The 17941-nt window shown below is 45.2% G+C and overlaps 1 protein-coding gene across 2 annotated transcripts in view; it reads left to right on the plus strand.

Moving 5' to 3' along the window:
- The window catches only part of GAB3 (GRB2 associated binding protein 3), a 65810-nt gene extending 51587 nt beyond the window's left edge, over positions 1 to 14223 (plus strand). Inside the window, exons 5-11 of one of the 2 annotated variants that reach the window (XM_072929142.1) lie at positions 142 to 620; positions 3116 to 3171; positions 4253 to 4496; positions 5619 to 5700; positions 7351 to 7453; positions 8707 to 8820; positions 9819 to 14223. In XM_072929142.1, coding sequence (XP_072785243.1) covers positions 142 to 620; positions 3116 to 3171; positions 4253 to 4496; positions 5619 to 5700; positions 7351 to 7453; positions 8707 to 8820; positions 9819 to 9935 — 1195 coding nt within the window. In that variant the 3' untranslated portion in view covers positions 9936 to 14223. The remainder of the gene's footprint in view (positions 1 to 141; positions 621 to 3115; positions 3172 to 4252; positions 4497 to 5618; positions 5701 to 7350; positions 7454 to 8706; positions 8821 to 9818) is intronic. The other variant, XM_030272639.4, reaches the window with a different exon arrangement.
- Positions 14224 to 17941: the final 3718 nt, after the last annotated feature.

Genomic DNA, 17941 nt, shown 5'->3' on the forward strand with positions numbered 1-17941 from the left:
ACAAAGTGCCCCAGCCTCCAGTCCAGCTCAGAGGGAAGGGACAGGTCATGTCCCACACTGTGTGGTTGGCTTTTTTGTTTGCTGCGTTCTTCCAGCCAGAAGAAAAGGAAAGCTCAGGTCCCGACCTCTGTCTCCTTGCAGGTGTGACAGCTGGTCAAATTCAGACAGATCTCTGGAGCAAACATCATCAGACGATGTTTTTGTTGACTCCTTGCAATCCCAGCCCTCCTTGTACCTTGTACAGCCAACCAGCACTGGCACTGTGCACCAGGTCGGCGCCCCAGTGGCAAATCCCAGCATGGTGTCCAGGAGCACAGACGTTAGTGGACCATCCAGTGACTTTTCCTCCTCTTCCCCACTGCTGGGGACGCCGCTGACACCGACATTTCAGATTGACAAGAGCCAGAAGGCGCTGCCCTATGGGGTAACACAGCTGGACGTGCTGTCCAACACGCCACCGCCGCGGCCGCCCAAGCCAACGCACTTCTCGGACAGGAGGGGAGAGGAGCTGGGCAGCGGGGCCCTGCAGAACGGGCACGCAGGGATCTGCCGGCCTCAGGTCGCCCTGGTGCCCAGAAGGATCTCCTTGTCCAGCTTGGACAACATGAGGAACTGGAAAGGTGAGTGCACTTCCAATAGCCAGCAAAGCAGCACCAATGTGGGGCGTGGAGCTGCCCACATTCACAGAATGGTTTTGACTTCCTGTTGTACCCCTCTGTCCTGCCCTGTGTGAAATCTTACACCACTTCAAATTAGCAAGCAGGATTCAGTCCCTTAGGTTTGCTCCTGCTGTGTAGAAGCCTCTCAGTATGTGTACAGATGGGCAGCAATTTCACTCTGATCCCTTCAGGGTGCCTCATGCCTTGCTAATTTTTACCCTTCCTCCTCAGAAGAGAAAGCAGTAGAAAAACCAAAATGAGAAGTCAGCCATTGAATTGGGCAATGCCAAACTCTGTTTATACAGGTCAGAGTGTGGGCTTGCATGTGGGAAATGCCTCTGGAGCTGTGCTGCTTTGCTACACCCAGTCTGTTCTGTGATAGCTGTGTGTCTTTTCACAGCTTAGAGTAAAGACCAGGAAGTCAGGGAGACACTGGGGATGGGATGTAATCCTGGTTGAACCAGGGACTCTGCATGTCCTTGAACAAATCCCACTCTGTCCTTGCACTTCTGTCTGGGCAGTCTGAAAACCTGCTGCTACAGAGCAGGGCAAGGCTGCAAAGCAGACTCTACTCTGAGCTGAGCTGGCTTTTCCACTTGCTCCTGAAACATCATCGTCGCAAAAAAGGGCAGCAGTCAAAACCCAGAACATCATGATGTCAAAAAACAGCATACACAGTATGAAAGAACTTTATTACATGGAGCCACAGAGCAGAGGGAGGCAGCTGGAATACCTGGCTGGAAATCATCAAGTATATTGTAGTCATGTGAAAACCTTCATTTTTGATGAGGAAAATAGTAGGTTTTTAAGGGCAAGCATTCTTTTGACTCCTGCAATTTGAATGACCAGACAATGTGTGGGGCTGTTAGCTCTTGCTCTTAAAGCTCAGAAGCTAAAGCAAGGAGATCTCTGCTGGGTCTGTTTGTCAGCATACAGACAGTTCTTGGAAGGTTTCTGGAGAAACACCCATCAATAGAATTGCTATTCTTAATTATCAGCTACATTTGGTTGCTCCCTGAGAGGTGCTGCTCTTGCTTCTGCACGTGTGCTGCTCCAATGCAGCTGGTTCATGATCCTCCAACCCAATTTACACCAAAATGTCTCTAAGAGGATTAAGTGGCCAAATGTCATGTTGTGCTGCTGTGCTGCAGGGTTGTCTCTGCCTGATGGGGGCAGCAATGAATTAATAAGTGCTGCCACTTTTTCTTACCCTAAGTGTAGCTGAAACTATTTGAAGGGTTAAACTCTGAATTAAAATACATTTAACAAGAAAGATCAGAAAAATAAAGAAGGAGAAAGCAGCAGTTCCTCACCAGCTGCCCCAGTGAGTGCACTCAAGTTATTAACTTAATTTTTTGCCCTGCTAACCTACAAAAGGTGCCCAGATGTAATTGGCCCAGGGCGAAAGCAGCATGAGCCAGTGGAAGTGCCATGAAGGAGGATGAGCTGTGAGGCACCTGTATCCTGGCACCTGCCACAGCCTTGTGCCTCAATGTCTTTTTGCCATAATAAATAAATATAGCTGTCCCAGGACAGTGACTGTGTCTATCTGAATACATATCTGCACTAACTGAATTGTTTTGTTCTTGTTTAGACTTTTTGGCTGATGCTACCAAAAAAGCCCCCAGTTGCAGTACTGACATCTCTACCATAAGAGCAGGGAATGGATTAACATGGTTGCGGGGATTTGAGGCATTCCCACAGAAAAACCATCTTCTGCACAGAAAATCCCTTTTCAGAAAAGGATGGTGGTTGTAAGCATATCCCACAGCTGATCTTCTATGTGCTGAATGCTGGATTTTAGGGGTTTTTGGCTTTTGCTTGGAAAATAAAATTGGCTTATACCAAGACCAAGGCCCACCTACACAAGGAGACTGGTGATTGTCTCTGTGATCAGGCTGCTCATTCCCCATCACCTTGAGCCCCTTGCACCACATCAGCACTTCTGGATGACAAGGCAAAGAATTTTTCTCCTACCAATAAGTTCCCCCATGCACCACTTTCTGTACAGTAACAATTGCTTCCCTGGCACCTTAAAAGGCTACTAAATAAATATCCAAGAAATAATGTTATCTATAATAGCCCCTTTTCATATAATTTCCCCAGTTTGACAGCTGAGAAAACAGAACTAGAGCAGGAGCTGCATTTAAATGCTTGCTTGCTTTCTCCCACACCAGTCTTTTTCCCCAGTTGCTTGTGTTGCAGGAAGCATTAGTTGCAGCTGTATTGTACATGAACAGGTTCCTTGGTTTCATCATACTTAAAATAAATGTAATCACTCTGGAAATGCTGCTGAGTTGGATGTGGGCTTAAGTGTCATTGTATTTCCTCGTTTAGGAGTTATGGAATCTATAAAAATCTCTAATTATTTTAGAGCCATATGTTTTACTCCAGAATTATCTCTGTACAGTTGCACTGCTTTATCCCATTTTTAATCACTTTTTTTTTCCTTGCAGCAGACATGGAAGGCAGTTCCCTAAGAAGTCGAGATAAGAGGCTTAGCTTGAATTTGGTAAGTACTCTGCACAAATTTAAAACACTAGCACATACAGTTCAGAGTGAATCATTTCACATCCTGATATTCAATCATTCTTCTCCTCTGTTCAGCAGAAGAATTTAAAAAATGAAAAAGGTGCTTGGCTTTGGGCAACTTTGGTGCTGGCTGCTTTGTGGCCTCAGTCAGCCTTTGAGAGGAGAGGGAGGGAGAGGCCTCAATACTGAGCACCCTGGTTTTAAAGCAGATGAAGCTGAATCTGTTATGGAAAAGGTTACCAGTAGCCTCAAGAATTAAACTGTTGACCAAGAGGACCAGAGCAAATGGCTTATTACTTGAAAAAGGGGTCTAAAGAAGCCTATCACTTCATGGTCCTGAGGAATATCTCTTCTTTAGGACATTAGAAAATGTCTGCTCTGACAGTGCCTGTGATTGAAGGCTCTATCAGTCCACAGCTTCCTACAGCAGCACCATCTCACATCACATAGCCATTCTTCTGCCTGAGGCTGGATGCTGTCTTCTGTGGGAAATCCTTTGCTGGTAGTGGGCAACTTTTTTTCTCCTTATTGAAAGCTTGCAAGAATTGTAATCGCTCCTTCTCACCACTCAGCCAGCACTAACCTGCACGAAGTGATTTTCTAATGCTCATTCTCAGTGATCAGAAGTGAGTTGTAGGTCTGTGTCTGCTGTCTCAGGTTCCACATTTGCCACATTTGTCCAGTCCATCAGGTGTTCTCCTTTCAGACTTTTTTTGTATTCAGGATCCTCCCACATTTTATGGGTCAGAATTACTGCTGTGAGAGATAAGTGCAGCCTCGCTGAAGTTGGAGGATTAAACCAATAAAGTTACCAGTCAGTTTGGTTCTAGTTTCCAGCAGTGACTTGTGAAGTTCAGCGTGGACTGCTCCAGAGCTGGAGTGTTCATCTGAACTCATGCGCTTGTCTCTTGTCGCTCCATCTTGTGCCTCTGCAAGGCCCCATCAGAGGGGGCTCAGCTCAGGTGTGTTCCCAGCTCACAGCAGCTCTGGGCTGGGAGGGGGCTGGCTGTGCATTAATGGAGCCCTTTCTGTCTCTCTCTGCTCCTGCTGTGCCCACACAGCCGTGCCGGTTCTCCCCGCTGTACTCGCCGGCCGCGGACAGCGCTGAGGACAGCTACGTGCCCATGCGCCCCAGCACCTCTCCCTCCAACTGCTCTCCCGACGGATACATCCCCATGAGCCCCGGCTCGGCCACCTTCACCTTCCCCGTCGTCAGCACTGAAAAACTCACCAGCCCCTTGCCTGAGCTTCCCTCTGACGTGGAGCCCCCTCCAGTGAACCGGGACCTCAAGCCTCGTAGGAAGTGTAAGCCCAGACCTAAAGTGCAAAGCCTGGGGGTCCTGATGGTGGGGACATGGGTGACCCCTTTTGATAGTGTCCTTGGCATGCCTTAAAGCAATTCTGTCTCTAGAGGATGGGTTGAAATGCTGCGTGGGTGAGTTACAGCACTGTAGCCTAGGATGTGCTTGCAGGGTGGTTTGTGAGTGGAGGAAAAGCTTCCACAGCTGCTTCTGCAGTCAGAGCCCAGGTGGCTGCATAAGCACAGTGCCTGGCTTTCACTGTGACTGCAAACAGCCAACGGGACCTAGTCTGGGAGACACAGCAGACTAAATCCTGCCACTCTGAGGTACATGTATTCTTGTCTCACTAGCTCTCTGACCTGCCAGGAATGGGACATCTAAACACTCAAGTACTCAGACTTGATGTGGTGGCTGTTGGTTAGACCTCTGTTGGGTAGGCACAGCTGTCTTAGTTTAATCAGGAATTTTCTGCAGATGTTTTTGCTGATGGTAATTTTCCACTTCTGGCTTTCATGGCATGTCCAAAATCTACATTCACGTCAAGGGAATATGCTGGGGACAAAATTCAGCTTTGAAGTGGAGAAATTGCCTAAACCTAGCCTATATTAAAGCTCTTAAGGTTGCAGGTCCACAGGGTTGCTCAGAAATTGGTTCAGGCAGTAAAAGTGGGGACAGACATTTAGACCATTGCCATGAAGAAAAGAAAACTCATATCCTTTCTTAAAGGGTCTTGAGAATTGTGGGCACCTGTACATTGAGTGGTGACAGGAATGGTCCTGATGCCCATGTATAGGGCCTTTTTGTTTAGAACAGAATCCAAAGCCTATTATAACCTGTAGGCTGAACCAACCTCTCCAAGGCAGCATTTACAGAGCATGTTTGGGGCAAGTGTATGTATCTTGTGTGGCATTTGGTCTCTTTATGCCAGCTATATTTATTCTGTTATTTTAGGGTGATTGAAGGACTTTGCTTTCCAGCAGTGACTGAAGAGATCATTTGTTACTGATTTCCTTCTTGGTTATGTTCTGTGAAATACTCTGTTAGTTTCTTTCTGTTAATACAAAACTGCATTTTTCTAAACAATCTGTGCTTTTCATTGAAAACATAGTTCCTTTTGTACTTACAGCACGACCACCTCCTTTGGACTTGAGGAACCTCTCCACAATCCGGGAGCATGCTGCCGTGACCAGGATGTGGACTGTGCCTTAGTAAGTCAACAAGAAACCTGCCATTCCAATCTTCTGAGCATTAGTGTGGAATAGAGTTAAAAATAACTTATCCCATCCCACAAGAAAGATTCCTGACAAAGTCCAGAAACAGAAGTTCCCCAAGGTTCCTTTCAGTATCCCCCAGGCTTTTGCTGTCTCTGAAAAGCAGCGCTCCCTTTCATGATCGGCAGCTCCAGAGCATTCAGAATCATCATTTGAAGGTTCCTTTTAAACATCCTGGAGCTGGTCTGCACTCTGGTGTGGCTGCTATGATAGCTAAAAGCTTGGCATGCCTAAACTATGATAGAGCCATTTTTGCTCCTGAAAATTAATATAACAAAGGAGAACCAGATCAGATAAAGATCTGTCTGAATTGTAGACTGGGTGTAGAATTCTGCACTGCCACACAGCAGTCCAGACTTGAACTTTTGGCATGACCTTTTGTCACTAGAAATTAGTTGTTGGTAAAACAAATGCTTTTGATCCCACAGCCCAGGTAGTATGAGCAGATGATACTATTGGGCTCCAAGGGCAGCAGAAGACTCATCCTCAGGGAACTTGTGAGCAGGGGAGGACTTCAGCCTTCAGCCTTGGCTGGAGGGCTCTTGGCACAAAAAAAAAAAAAAAAAAAAAAACAACAACAAAAGAAAATACAAGCAGCTTTGCTGAAGTGTGTGTGCAAAAGCTAGAAATTCCCATCAACCTCCTCCACACACCCTGGGCACTCCAGAAAATGTGGGGTTTTGCTGGCATGAGTGCCAGACAGGGCATTTCCACTCCCGCATTTCAGGTTGTCACGTGAAGGGCAAAGGAGACACAAGGTGAGCAGTTTCTCCGTTGCAGAGTCCTCTCTCACATCCAGTCCAAGGCTGGTTAAGCCCCTTGGCACTGCCTGTTAGGGGAAGCCAATACCCTGCCTCCCAAGCACCCCTGCCAGTGCACTGAGGTTAATCAGTGCTGACACAGTGCAGAGTTCTGAAGGATAATGAGCTTAGAGTGAGGTTGCATGTTTTACACTAACAAAAATTTAAAAGTTATGCCTGAAACTAATACAGCAAAAGGAATTATGCTGTTCATGCACAGTGAGGCCATCTAATTTCCTATTAACCAAGCCCATTGTGCTTGCCTGTGGTAATTTATTCACCATGCAGCTCTGAGAGTTGTGTTCATGGGAGAGATTTCCTTGTGCAAGAGCTGAGTCACAGCCATCTCCATAGCACAGGTGGCAGGTGTTGACACTGTGTACAAAGCCAGACCAAGTTCCTTTGCATGTACCTCCAGCAACTGATTAATTCACATCAGTCTCCAAAATGTGAATACCTGCACAGCCAAGTAACTGCCCCCATTATTACCCAAATGAATGATAGCTCTGTAGCCCTTGGTAGAGAATTGCTTCAATGTTTTACAGTTTCTGTTGTACCAGATAGCAAACTTTCATAAATCCCAGAGGAAAAAAAAAAAAAATCAACAAAATCAGTCAGCAATATAGCACACTATTTCTAGAGCTAAGGAGTGGCTTTGGACATCCTCTCCATAAAGGCCACAGCCTTAGTGTGAGTTGATTCACCATATGGACTGTGTCGGGCTTTGGCTTCATTTCAGTGCATCTGTAAGATGCTTCCTTAACCTCTCCTGTGTTTTTCTTCATAGCAATCGAATGAGCTTTATCTCACCAGAAAGAGACGGTATTAATTCAGCAAGAATATTTGCCAATTCAGTTTCCGGAGAAGAGGAAGAAAGTTACATTCATATGGTAATGTCATTTTCACACAGCCATCCTTTGCTTTATTCTTCTCTGTCACATTGATGGAGAATGCAGAAGTTTGTTTTCTAAGAAAAAAACGTTGAGGAGGTTTGTCCTTTGCCTTCTGGTTTCTTTTTTTTTTTTTTCAAATGATGAAATGGTTTTAAACCAAAGACACTGGGACCAATTTACAGAGAGATAAGGGAAGCCCTTTTCCTGCTCTGCAGAACTCAGCTGTTCACCCACGAATGTTGCTGAACAGTTCCAAGAGATCACAGGGATCAGCCATATTTACATGAGAACTCATTAAGACAAAAGAAAATTAAATCTTTTCACCTTTTGAAAGTGTGCCTTGCAAAATCTCCTAGGAAATAACAGAAAGCCATTAGTGCTCTTCCTAAAGAAACACACCAAATATTGTGCAGAAACAGAACTCCCATTAGAGTCTCATTGCTTCTGCTTTGGCTGGTGGCACTAACCCCACTTCCCATCCCATGAAAGAAGAACATCTGGCTTTGCAGCTTCCTTTTTTTCATTTACTCTTTAGCCATATCTTGCAAAAGAGCAGAATCTTGTTTTACTTTGAATTTTAGGCAGAAATGGATCTCAAATCCATTCATCTGAGCCAATGTCTACAGATCTGTTCCATAGCCAAAGCCCAGCAGCAGTAGCTATAAAAATATATTGCAAAACTGACCCCAGTCTCCATGAATCATAGTTTCAAATGTTAACCCACATCTCTACAGGACTGAAATATGCTCAAGAGGGCAGTTCCAATTGTAACCATTCCCTGTCTGGTTTTTCCAGTCTAGGAAAACCTGACATATGTTTGGTTATTTGTGATTTTATGAGAATAATTTTCAGTTTCTATATTTGAACTGAATTTTCACTATTTCTTCAAATTCATTGAATGATCATGTTTAAGTGGGCACCCCTGCAAATCTGAGTGTTCCAAGGGCTTGGATTAAGAAGCTGGGCACAAGTCCTTCTTGATAAAATTGAGTGTGATTCAGCTTGTTTTGTTTGCTGTGCCAGAATTATCAGAAGAAAAAGGTTCTCATGATTTCTTTATGCTATCCCATAATTATCAGTATTATGCTGTGGTTAGTAACCAAATGCACCCTTGGCTTAGAAAAGTATGTGGGCCCTGATTGTTCTCATTCACTTTCTGCCAGGTGAATCTCCCAACTCCCAGCTGTGATCCTGTTCCCTTCTAGGATCATGTGTTTAGAGCATTAAAAGTTTTTCTTCTTTCCTGACAGGAACACAGACAGGCCACCTCTCCATACAGTGGTGCTTTTCCATGGACAAGGAAATCTAACCTTGATTACTTAGCACTGGATTTTAACTCTGCTTCCCCATCCCCTGTGCAGAAGGTACGAGTCATCTGAAAAACCGGCAGCCTCCTGCCTTTTTGTTTGCAGGGAGGAAATCCAGGCCTAGGGATTCTGCTAGGTGCCCTAAGTGCCATGATGAAGCCAGTCGTGTTGCCAGCTGACTGTATTTGTGTCAGGCCCAAGATTAATATGATAAAAGCATGATGAGGGTGCTGACAGGGTGTCCTTAGTGTGACTCATGGGGCTGCTGCTGACACGAGCTCGGCACAGGGTATGAGACTGCACTGGGAAGTGCACCATGAGGGCTTGTGGGCAAGCAGGTTGATGCTTGTACGATCTCTGCATGCTCCTTCATTTTCATCAAGTCTCCACAAAGCCTTTCCTGCTAGTTTTCCCAAAAATCTCTTTGCAGTAACAAGTTTGCAGCCCATGATAAATTAATGGGGTAAAACTGTACTATCTCTTATAATATGGCAAAATGTGCATCTTTATTCTTGCATCACCAAAACAATTTCAATTTCTTTTGCAATGCTGAGAAAATACATTCCTTGTTCCAAAGAACTTCTAAGCTGCCTAAGTGGTGGGTAGGTACCACTGCAAAGCAATGAACTGCTGTCAGTTTGGATCATTTTATGTCCTGTGTATCATTTTCCCCATCAGCCAACACTCCCAGATGCAAAAGACTCAAGACTCTTAAGCTTTCTTATTTAAACCCTCCCTATATCTAAAATCAGGTTATCCCTGCAGCAGGATCACTCAGATGAGGAGAGAATGATTATCTGCATGGAAATAGCCAGTACAGCATGTTTCCCTCACTTGCTGTGCTGGGCTGAGTGACAGGGTGGCAGATGGAAAATTATAGCTAAAGCAGGCTGTAAAGCAATGCTTTTGTCAGCTGATGTCACTGTGAGCTTCGAGGTGAAGTGAAGCAATCAAGGAACGAGGGAAAGCGAAAAGAGAAAATCAAGCTAGGTTTCACTAGCACCCCTTTTCAACCTGAGAATTAAAACATTGTTTTTTTCCTCTCTGTCCCATAGAAACCTTTTCTGTCTGAGGAACAGAGAGTGGACTATGTCCAAGTAGATGAACAGAAGACTCAAGCTTTACAGAACACTAAGCAAGAATGGACAGATGAAAGACAATCAAAAGTATAAAGGAAGATTTGGGATCTGGAGGGATTTTTTTTGCACTGGAACCACAATGTTAATGAAGCAGCTATCACAGTAGAGCTCAAAGGCAGAGTTGTAAGATGCTTACAGACTGTAGAGGCATTTTTACTGGAAACCTTTGATTTCAGCTGGAAAAAGTATGTTGAGTGAGTGAGTGGTTCACTGATGACTAAAGTAATGCATTAGCCTTTTTACTGCCCTTACCAGTACGCTCCATGGTACCATTTTCTGGCATGATTCTGCAACGAGTCATACACTTAACGTTAACAAATCCACTACAAGTTGTATTAATCTAGTTCATCCTGCCTTCTCCTTCTGTTGCATAATTCCTAGTTGCTAAAGCTATTTTTTGATATTCCTACAAATGCTGCAGGTGCTCGGAGTACTTTTATGGCAACAGGCATCTGACAGGTTTTGGTGACTAATCAACTAAGGGCTAAAATACTGAAACAATAATAAAACTTTTTGAATATATAGTGCTTAAGCAAAGAGAATTTTGAAAACTATTTTTCCCCTGGGTTTAAAAGGTCTGTCTGTGAGCTGATGCTGTCAGAACTCAAAACAGGACTACGTGCCCATGCGACTGGAATGCATGGTCTGACCCTCTGGATGATGGTCATTGTATTAAGCTTCTTCCCTCCATTGTGGCTCATACGTGTCACTTTTCTGTCTGATTCCTACTGATGCTTTCTCCCCTGTCTTGGGAAGTGTCGTTGGCACAGCACAGCTGCTCTTCTAGTAGGAGACTGCAGCCACACAGCTCTTGGCTGGCCAAAAAATAGAAAGGGAAGCTGTGAGCCTGTTTCTGCAAGCCTTGAGAGAACTGGCAAAGGATCAAGACTGCTTTCATCTGAACGGCAGAAGGAATGCCATTGGAATGCTGGTAGCAGTCGTCAATCTGATTGTTTGACTAGACCCACCCCAAAATAAAAAAGAGCATTAGGAAGTGCAGCGTGCTCTGAGAGGCCGGGAGCCTGCCAAAACAGGACAACAATGTGCTCACGCAGCGTGAGGACCTCTGGGCTCAGGAAGCTTATCTACCTTGGGACTTGTTACAGGCACTATCTCAGGATGACACATGTGTACAGTTTATAAGATATTTAACTTTAAACGCTTGGCTGTGGTCTGTATTCTACAGTGGCACACAGCCACTTGGCTCATGGAAGTAGGCAGTGGTGCTGAGTGACCCACACTGGATTTGGTCTCACGGGCTTTGCTCCTGTAGGTGAGTCCCAGTAGCCATAAGAGGTCTGATCCTGTCAACATGGACAGACAGGACCCTCATAAAAGATTTCTTCTCTGACAGTGCCAATTCGCTGGCCTCCCTTCATGTGCCTGTTGTTACCACATTGCATTGCTGTTACCTGACATCCTAAAAATTCAAATCTACCAAACAGAGGTCACAGAAATGGCATTGCAGAAACCACTGGCATTTCAAGGCTCCTACTCAACTTGTTCCTTACACTCTGTGTGCTCTGATCATTCAGGCACTCTGGGAGGCCATCGCACATCCCGTGGGAGAGGCAGCATAGCTAACAGAAACACAGTTTTCCTCCTACCTCAAGAGAGCTGCAGGGCTTGCAAGTCTCACTGCTTCTTTAGCCCAGCCCCTGGGGATCTGTGATGGCCAGGATCTCACTAGGTTACCCTGCAAGAACAAGGTTCACCAGCACCTTTGGTGCCTGGGGCAAACTGTACACCCAGGCCTGTGTGCATGAAGTGTCCTGGCCTAGAGCTGCTTGGAAATGCAGGGTTAGTCCTGCAGATATCTGACCTGCTGTTCCCTCCTGCCCTGCTCCTCCCTCCCTCACCAAAGCTCTCAAAGTTGATGTTCATAAAAATTTTGAAAATAGTTCCAACTTTTCCACATGCATCTTGTCTGTCTGGTTTAAAATTTAGTTTGTTAAAATCCAGCTGTTTTGTCCTCTAACTGATTTAGCAGAGCTGGGAGCACCCATGCCTTGGGAGTGATATTGTTACAGGGGCAGGGCATTTGGGGAGAGGCAGTGGAGATCTGCACCTGCACAGAGATGTTAGAGAGAGGGAAGCATGGAAGTGCCACAGATACTGTGGATACTGAGAGACTTTTGCCTTTCTGCTCAAAAGAATTGCCTTTCTTTCAAAGTGTGCAAATAATACATGTCACTGAAAGCTCTTGGTATGTGCTGATGTACTGAAAGGGTTAAAAGATCAGCTAAAAGGCATTTTAAATCACAGACAGACAACCTCCACAAAGGGTGAGAGAAGTTATGTTCTGCAACTGCAGGTCCCAGATTGCGGAGTGATGGCAGTGCAGCCTCTGATGCGGATCAGAATCACATACAGATCAGCTCATGTTTGACTGGAGTGTTTCCTTTCATGCTGTCAGAAAATCTTCTGAAGTGGAAAAACACCAAGTTATTGGAGACAACTGACTCACTTGTTATTCTAGTTTATTGTAAAAATATTTAAACTTCAACAAACCTGGCTAACGGATCATTCAGAAGTTTAGAGAAGAAAGAGCTGTATCTGGATTTTTACTCCCCTAAAAGGACATAAGCATATAGCTTGGCAGGGACTGTCCTTAGAGGAGAATGGCCCCTTTCAACTTCCCATGTCCCCTGCTTGCCCTCACAATACTCTTATCTTGATCAAATGCTGCTCACTGGTTTCTAACTTTTAACTTAGAGCTAAATTTGAGGGTTTATTCTGATTTTTTCATGTAATGTCCTTTACCAGCTGCTTCAGGGCCCATGACATACATTCTTGTGCAGGTAAAACACATGAAACAGGAAAAATTAAAAAATACTGGGAAAAAAAAATTAAAAGCAGAGCAGTCCTTCTCAAAGCTTTTTTCTTTTGTTTTGGTCAAATTCCACAATACTTCAAAGAGGGTTAAGAGGAGCAGGATGGTGGGAGGATGGCAAAGCCAGATCTGCTGTGGCCACCTCACCACTAAGGATTTGGGTGTGAGGGGAGCAGCAGCAGCCACGACTGACAAACCTGTGGGCCAGTCCCACAGAGCAACTGCTGGGAGTGCAGGAGTGTTACAGAGCAAAAAGGAGTTACTGTTCAGTTAAGTCTGTTCTTAAATCCTAATCCCTTGGCCAAGAAGGAAAGTAAACATGAAAACTGAGTCAGCTTTTGACAGTGCCATGTCTGAAAATATAGCCCAGGCCAGAGCCCTTGGTTAGTACTGGCTCTGGGGCCAGCCATGCACACTCCTGATGGTGTCCTATTTTTGCCATGGGTCTGTTACTTGCATGTATTTTTTCCAGAAGTGTGATGAGAGCTGATGCAGAGAGATGCTCTGCACCTAAATGAGCACAGAGTGGCCAGTGGTCCCTTAGCAAACTCTGCTGAGGGAATTGGCATTGCCCAGCCCAGATATTGTAGTGCCTTCTCCAGCACTGCTGGGGCCTCTCATTAAAAATAGGGAGAGCACTAAATGAGCAGCACAGTTTTAGTTTAATTGGAAATGTCACCTTGTGGAGTTGCTGGATGAAGCTTGGTTGCAGGATGACGTGGAAGACAACCAAGCTCAATGGTTTGAGTCCTGTGGTTATTGTTGGGGCCATCAGCTGGTTCCCCCCACTGATGTGTTTAATATGGCCTTACTCTCTCCTTCAATGACTGCACATTTGACTGAGGCATGGCAGGTCCACAACTCATCTTCTTTTTGGACTAAACTACGTTTCACATTTATAACCCCTTTATGACAGGAGGCAGCATTAATTTCCTTATTGGCAGAAATGAACACTTGACCTGAGAAATGCCAGCAGCCATGTATAACTGGAGCAAGGTGTTTTCAGCCAGCTCACTTTGCCAGTGGTAGCACTTGCTTTCTTCATTGTCACTAACTACATCCTAGATGTAGATTTTGGGGTTGCATTCACTTGCAGTAATTCAGAACTTTAATAATTCAAAGACCATCAGATGCTGTGATGAGAATGAAGTACAGGGCAATGCCTTCCCTTTGTCCCCCTCTTCCGCAAAACTTGCTCAGGTTTAAAAAAAATGAAAGCCACCAAAATAGCAGACATTTGCCATGTCAAAGCCAGGATATTTTTTGTTTTCAAACAAAAATAAACTTTTTCTTGTGCAAATGAAGCATTATACATTTTTTTGTATTTGTAAATCTGTGGGGAAGCATTAAACAGTCATCTCTGTTATGAAGGGACAAGTCATTGCTAGAGGGAAGGGGCTCACCTTCCTCATGTTTCATTGTAATGTTTGGTGTATATATTTGCACATTAAACTGTATCTTTTTTCTAATAAATTAATATAAAATGTAGCTGTGATCTTTAATTATTTTGGTACATGAAGATGCTCATGGGACAAGCTCCCACATCTTTCATTTAATGCTTTTCCCGTGTTTTAATTCTCTTATTAGGCAGTGACTTGTTCACATAAAATGTTTGGATGCAAGTTCAAACAAATTTGCAAACAAATGTCATGTACCTGTGTATCAGGGAGATTATTTGCAGAATAAGAAAGAACTGTGAGGCTGTGACTTGGACTCATGTCTGTGTCCACCTGGGACAGGGTGTGCTGCAGTCCCCCAGTCCCAGCCCCAGCTCCTGCTGCCACAGCCAAAGGGCAGGAAGGGGTCACAACTCCTGGCCAACCATGTAGAGCACAAGCACAAATTTGTTCAGCACATGCTCCAGGCTTGGATACAAAGGCTAGTTGTTATTTAACCTGGTCTTTTAATTGCTCTGTGCTGCAGAGGGGAGTTGCTGGTAATATAATTTCCACATGCAGTAAGCTAGTGTTGTAGGATCTTTTAATGTGCACATCTTGGGATTTGGAAGATGAAACAAGGCAATCCATGGGAGCAGAGCTGAGCAAGCCTTGCTGCTAACAAGCCAGGTAGTTTGGAAATAGTTTATTTATTGCTTCAGGCGAGTGCTACTTTTGGATCTGCATGCTTTGTAATCCTGGCTGGAGACACACCGTGGTGGATTGAGGGAGGTGTCGTGCTTCGGGAGGCGCTGATGGAAACTTGGCTGCACAGCTCGAGGCTCACAGACACGTGTGACTGAGATAAGCCTCTGCCTGCAGGCTTGATAGAAGGGAACTCCATGACATTTTGTGTTTGGTCTTCAAGGGAGGGCAGGTCAGACAAATAAAAGGTCAGATAAAGTCTGACTGATGGTTCACAGCTCTTCCCTGTGCTCTGCCCAGCAGAAATGGCAACAGCCCTTTCACCAGAGAGCCTTCCCAGAAAAGTTCCTCCCTCCTCCCACAGCCTCGGAGGGAAACAACTGCATCAGCCCTGCCACCATGGAGTGAGCCGGGAAGCTCTCAGACTTCTCACACCTCCATGCAAAGTACTTTACTGATTGGATAATAATAATAATAATAATAATAATAATAATAATAATAATAATAATAATAATATTGTGAAAAAGCTGACAGCAAAATGTCTGCATATGTGAGTACTTGGCTCTATAGAGGCTGGCCTCTCTAGTTACGTCTGCAATTTCAAACCACATCAAATACTTCCCTGAAGCAAAAAGCCACAGAGCAGCCAGCCAGGTGGCAAAACCAGGTTATCTTCATGGGATGTGAAAAACAAACCTCTCCAAAAAGGCAGTAATTCCCTATCATAGAATCATAGAATATACCTTGAGTTGGAAGAGACCCACAACAAACATTGATGTCCAACTCCAGGTCCTGCACAGCACAGCCCCAAGGATCACATCATGTGCCTGAGAACATCATCCAAACTATTCTTGAGCTCTGGCAGGCTGAGTACTGTGACCACTTCCTTACAGAGACTGTTCCACTGCTCACCCTCTGGGTGAGGAACCCTTTTTCTTATATCCAACCTTTTGGCCTAACATTATTTTGTCTCCTCAGCTCTTCTGGTTAAGTGCAATTGCTTTGGTCTTTTTTAGCTAGAGCTGCTCAGTAGAGCATCTGCCTTAGAAACAAGCATTCCTTCGTAGTCCTCGGGCTCTGTATCAACTCACTGCAACAGATATCTCTGGTGGTGATACCTCGTTTCTCTCCAGGAGATCTCCAAGAGTTTTGGCAACAGAGCTATACTTTACTTCCATTTCTTCGTGTGGCTTTTGCAGGACTGTGGCTTCCCCCAGGCCAGTGGCAGTAGCAGAAACAACGCTCAATTTGTGGGGTCTTAGTCCTGTGCTTTTGCTAGCAACTTATGCAGGCTTCACACTGTGTTTTGACAGGTCTTAAGATCTGCATTTCCCCATCAAACAGCTTGTAAATCTCCTCTTCCAGTTGTTTAGTGCAGAGAGTGCAGAGGGACTCTGCTATCGGGTTATACATATTAATGGGAGCACACTGGGAGCCAGGGGTATCCACATCCTGCAAACAAAGGATGCACTGGCAGAGGCTCAGCCCATTCCCACCTGGGGAGCTGATCCCAGTCCCTGTTGTAATGCAGGAGTGAGCAGGGAGCAACCCAACCTTTCATTCACTGTCCTGTTTTGTTCTACTTTGATTTTCTTTTCACATCCAATTTTAGCATAAGCTCATTGTTAAACAGCCCCAGCATCCTGCTCTGACAGCTTTGGGATCTCAGCATTGGCATATCCATCACTGTGTAAGTCTGAAAAGCCCTTGCTCTCTGGTGGGCCCTTAAAGCTTTGAGCAATTTGAGGGGTGTTTTCATGGCATGTGTTTGTGGTGGTTGTTGCAGTTCAGTTTGCTCCTTTGTTCAGAAATTCCATCCTTTGCCCAGGAGCTCAGCTTCTTGGAATTGCCTCTGACTGTGCTGCTATCTTCACATGGCTGTTTGCCACTGCTGCTGTCATTTCTTAGCGTCCTTCCCCACATGAGCAGCGTGGGGGAGACCTGCTCTGCATTTTCCCCCAGAAGGGAAAAACCACAGAGCCCTGCCATGAAGCATCCTTTCTGCCACCTACTCCAGGAGACTGTCACTCTGACAGCATCTTGGTTTTCTCTGGGAAGGCACAGAGTGTTTTGTAGAGTTACACAACAGTGAAAAGGACAAGACATCAAATAGAGGCAGCACTGACAGGTGTCTGCAAGCACTTGAGAAGGTGCCAGAAGGCAAATAGAGCCTTTTCCTTTAAATTTCCATATCAAAATTCAGGACAAGCTTTAAGTGCAACCTTTTATACAGCCTGAAAGTGAGAATTCCTCTACAGAAAGACATGGAGGATTGAGCAACACAGGAATTCATGAAATCCCTGAGGTCACCATAACTCCTCCATGTCTCTGTTTAGCATTAATGTGGCTTTCAGGAAGCAGCCAGGCTTATCAGGCAAAGGGAGGCAAAGTTTCCAGAAGGAGTCCTAGCAGGGCTTGGGTACCCCTATGCAGTACCCAGCTGAGATCCTGCCTACAGCCCCAGTTTGAGACTGACTGCTCCCCTTCACACCTGAACTGTCACCGACCAGGGGCTGGTGACACAGCTGTGCCCGGTGCAGGCAGCCCCGCAGGGACAGACTGACCCTCTCCTGCTCCCGCTGCTGCTGCTTCCCCTGGCGAGCAGCCTCACACCCACAGGGCTCTGCCCAGGCCTCTTGGGGCCCCAAAAATCCAGAGGCTGAGAGATTTGCCCTTGGCCATAGGAGCAGGTGACTCAGTCAGTCACACTTTAGGGTATGTTCATTTAGACTATGAACAATTTATTTTAAAGCACTGAGCAAGCCTGGTGTATTGACTCTGGCAAATGAAGTTCCCCCAAAATGGTAAGGGCTTCCCTGAAGAAAATTTATCTGGATTTTGGTGTAAATTTCATCCATGAAGATGAGGCAGGCAGCAGGACAGCAAGGCAGGCTGTTTACAGTTCAAAACAATAGATGTCTTTTTTAAAGTGTTTTTAAAATAAAAAATAGAAGATTCATCATTTCTTTGGTTTAACTTCCTCCACAGTTAGTCAGAAATCATCAGGAAATAGCACCGAAGGAAATCCATGCTGTTCTGCCTGGTCAGCACAAGGAATGTGCTCACCCAGAGGACTGTGGAGGGGGGGCTCTGCCTCTTCAGAGCTGAGCAATGCACCAGAGACA

Source organism: Taeniopygia guttata, chromosome 4A, assembly GCF_048771995.1.
Source record: "Taeniopygia guttata chromosome 4A, bTaeGut7.mat, whole genome shotgun sequence".
NCBI lineage: Eukaryota > Metazoa > Chordata > Aves > Passeriformes > Estrildidae > Taeniopygia > Taeniopygia guttata.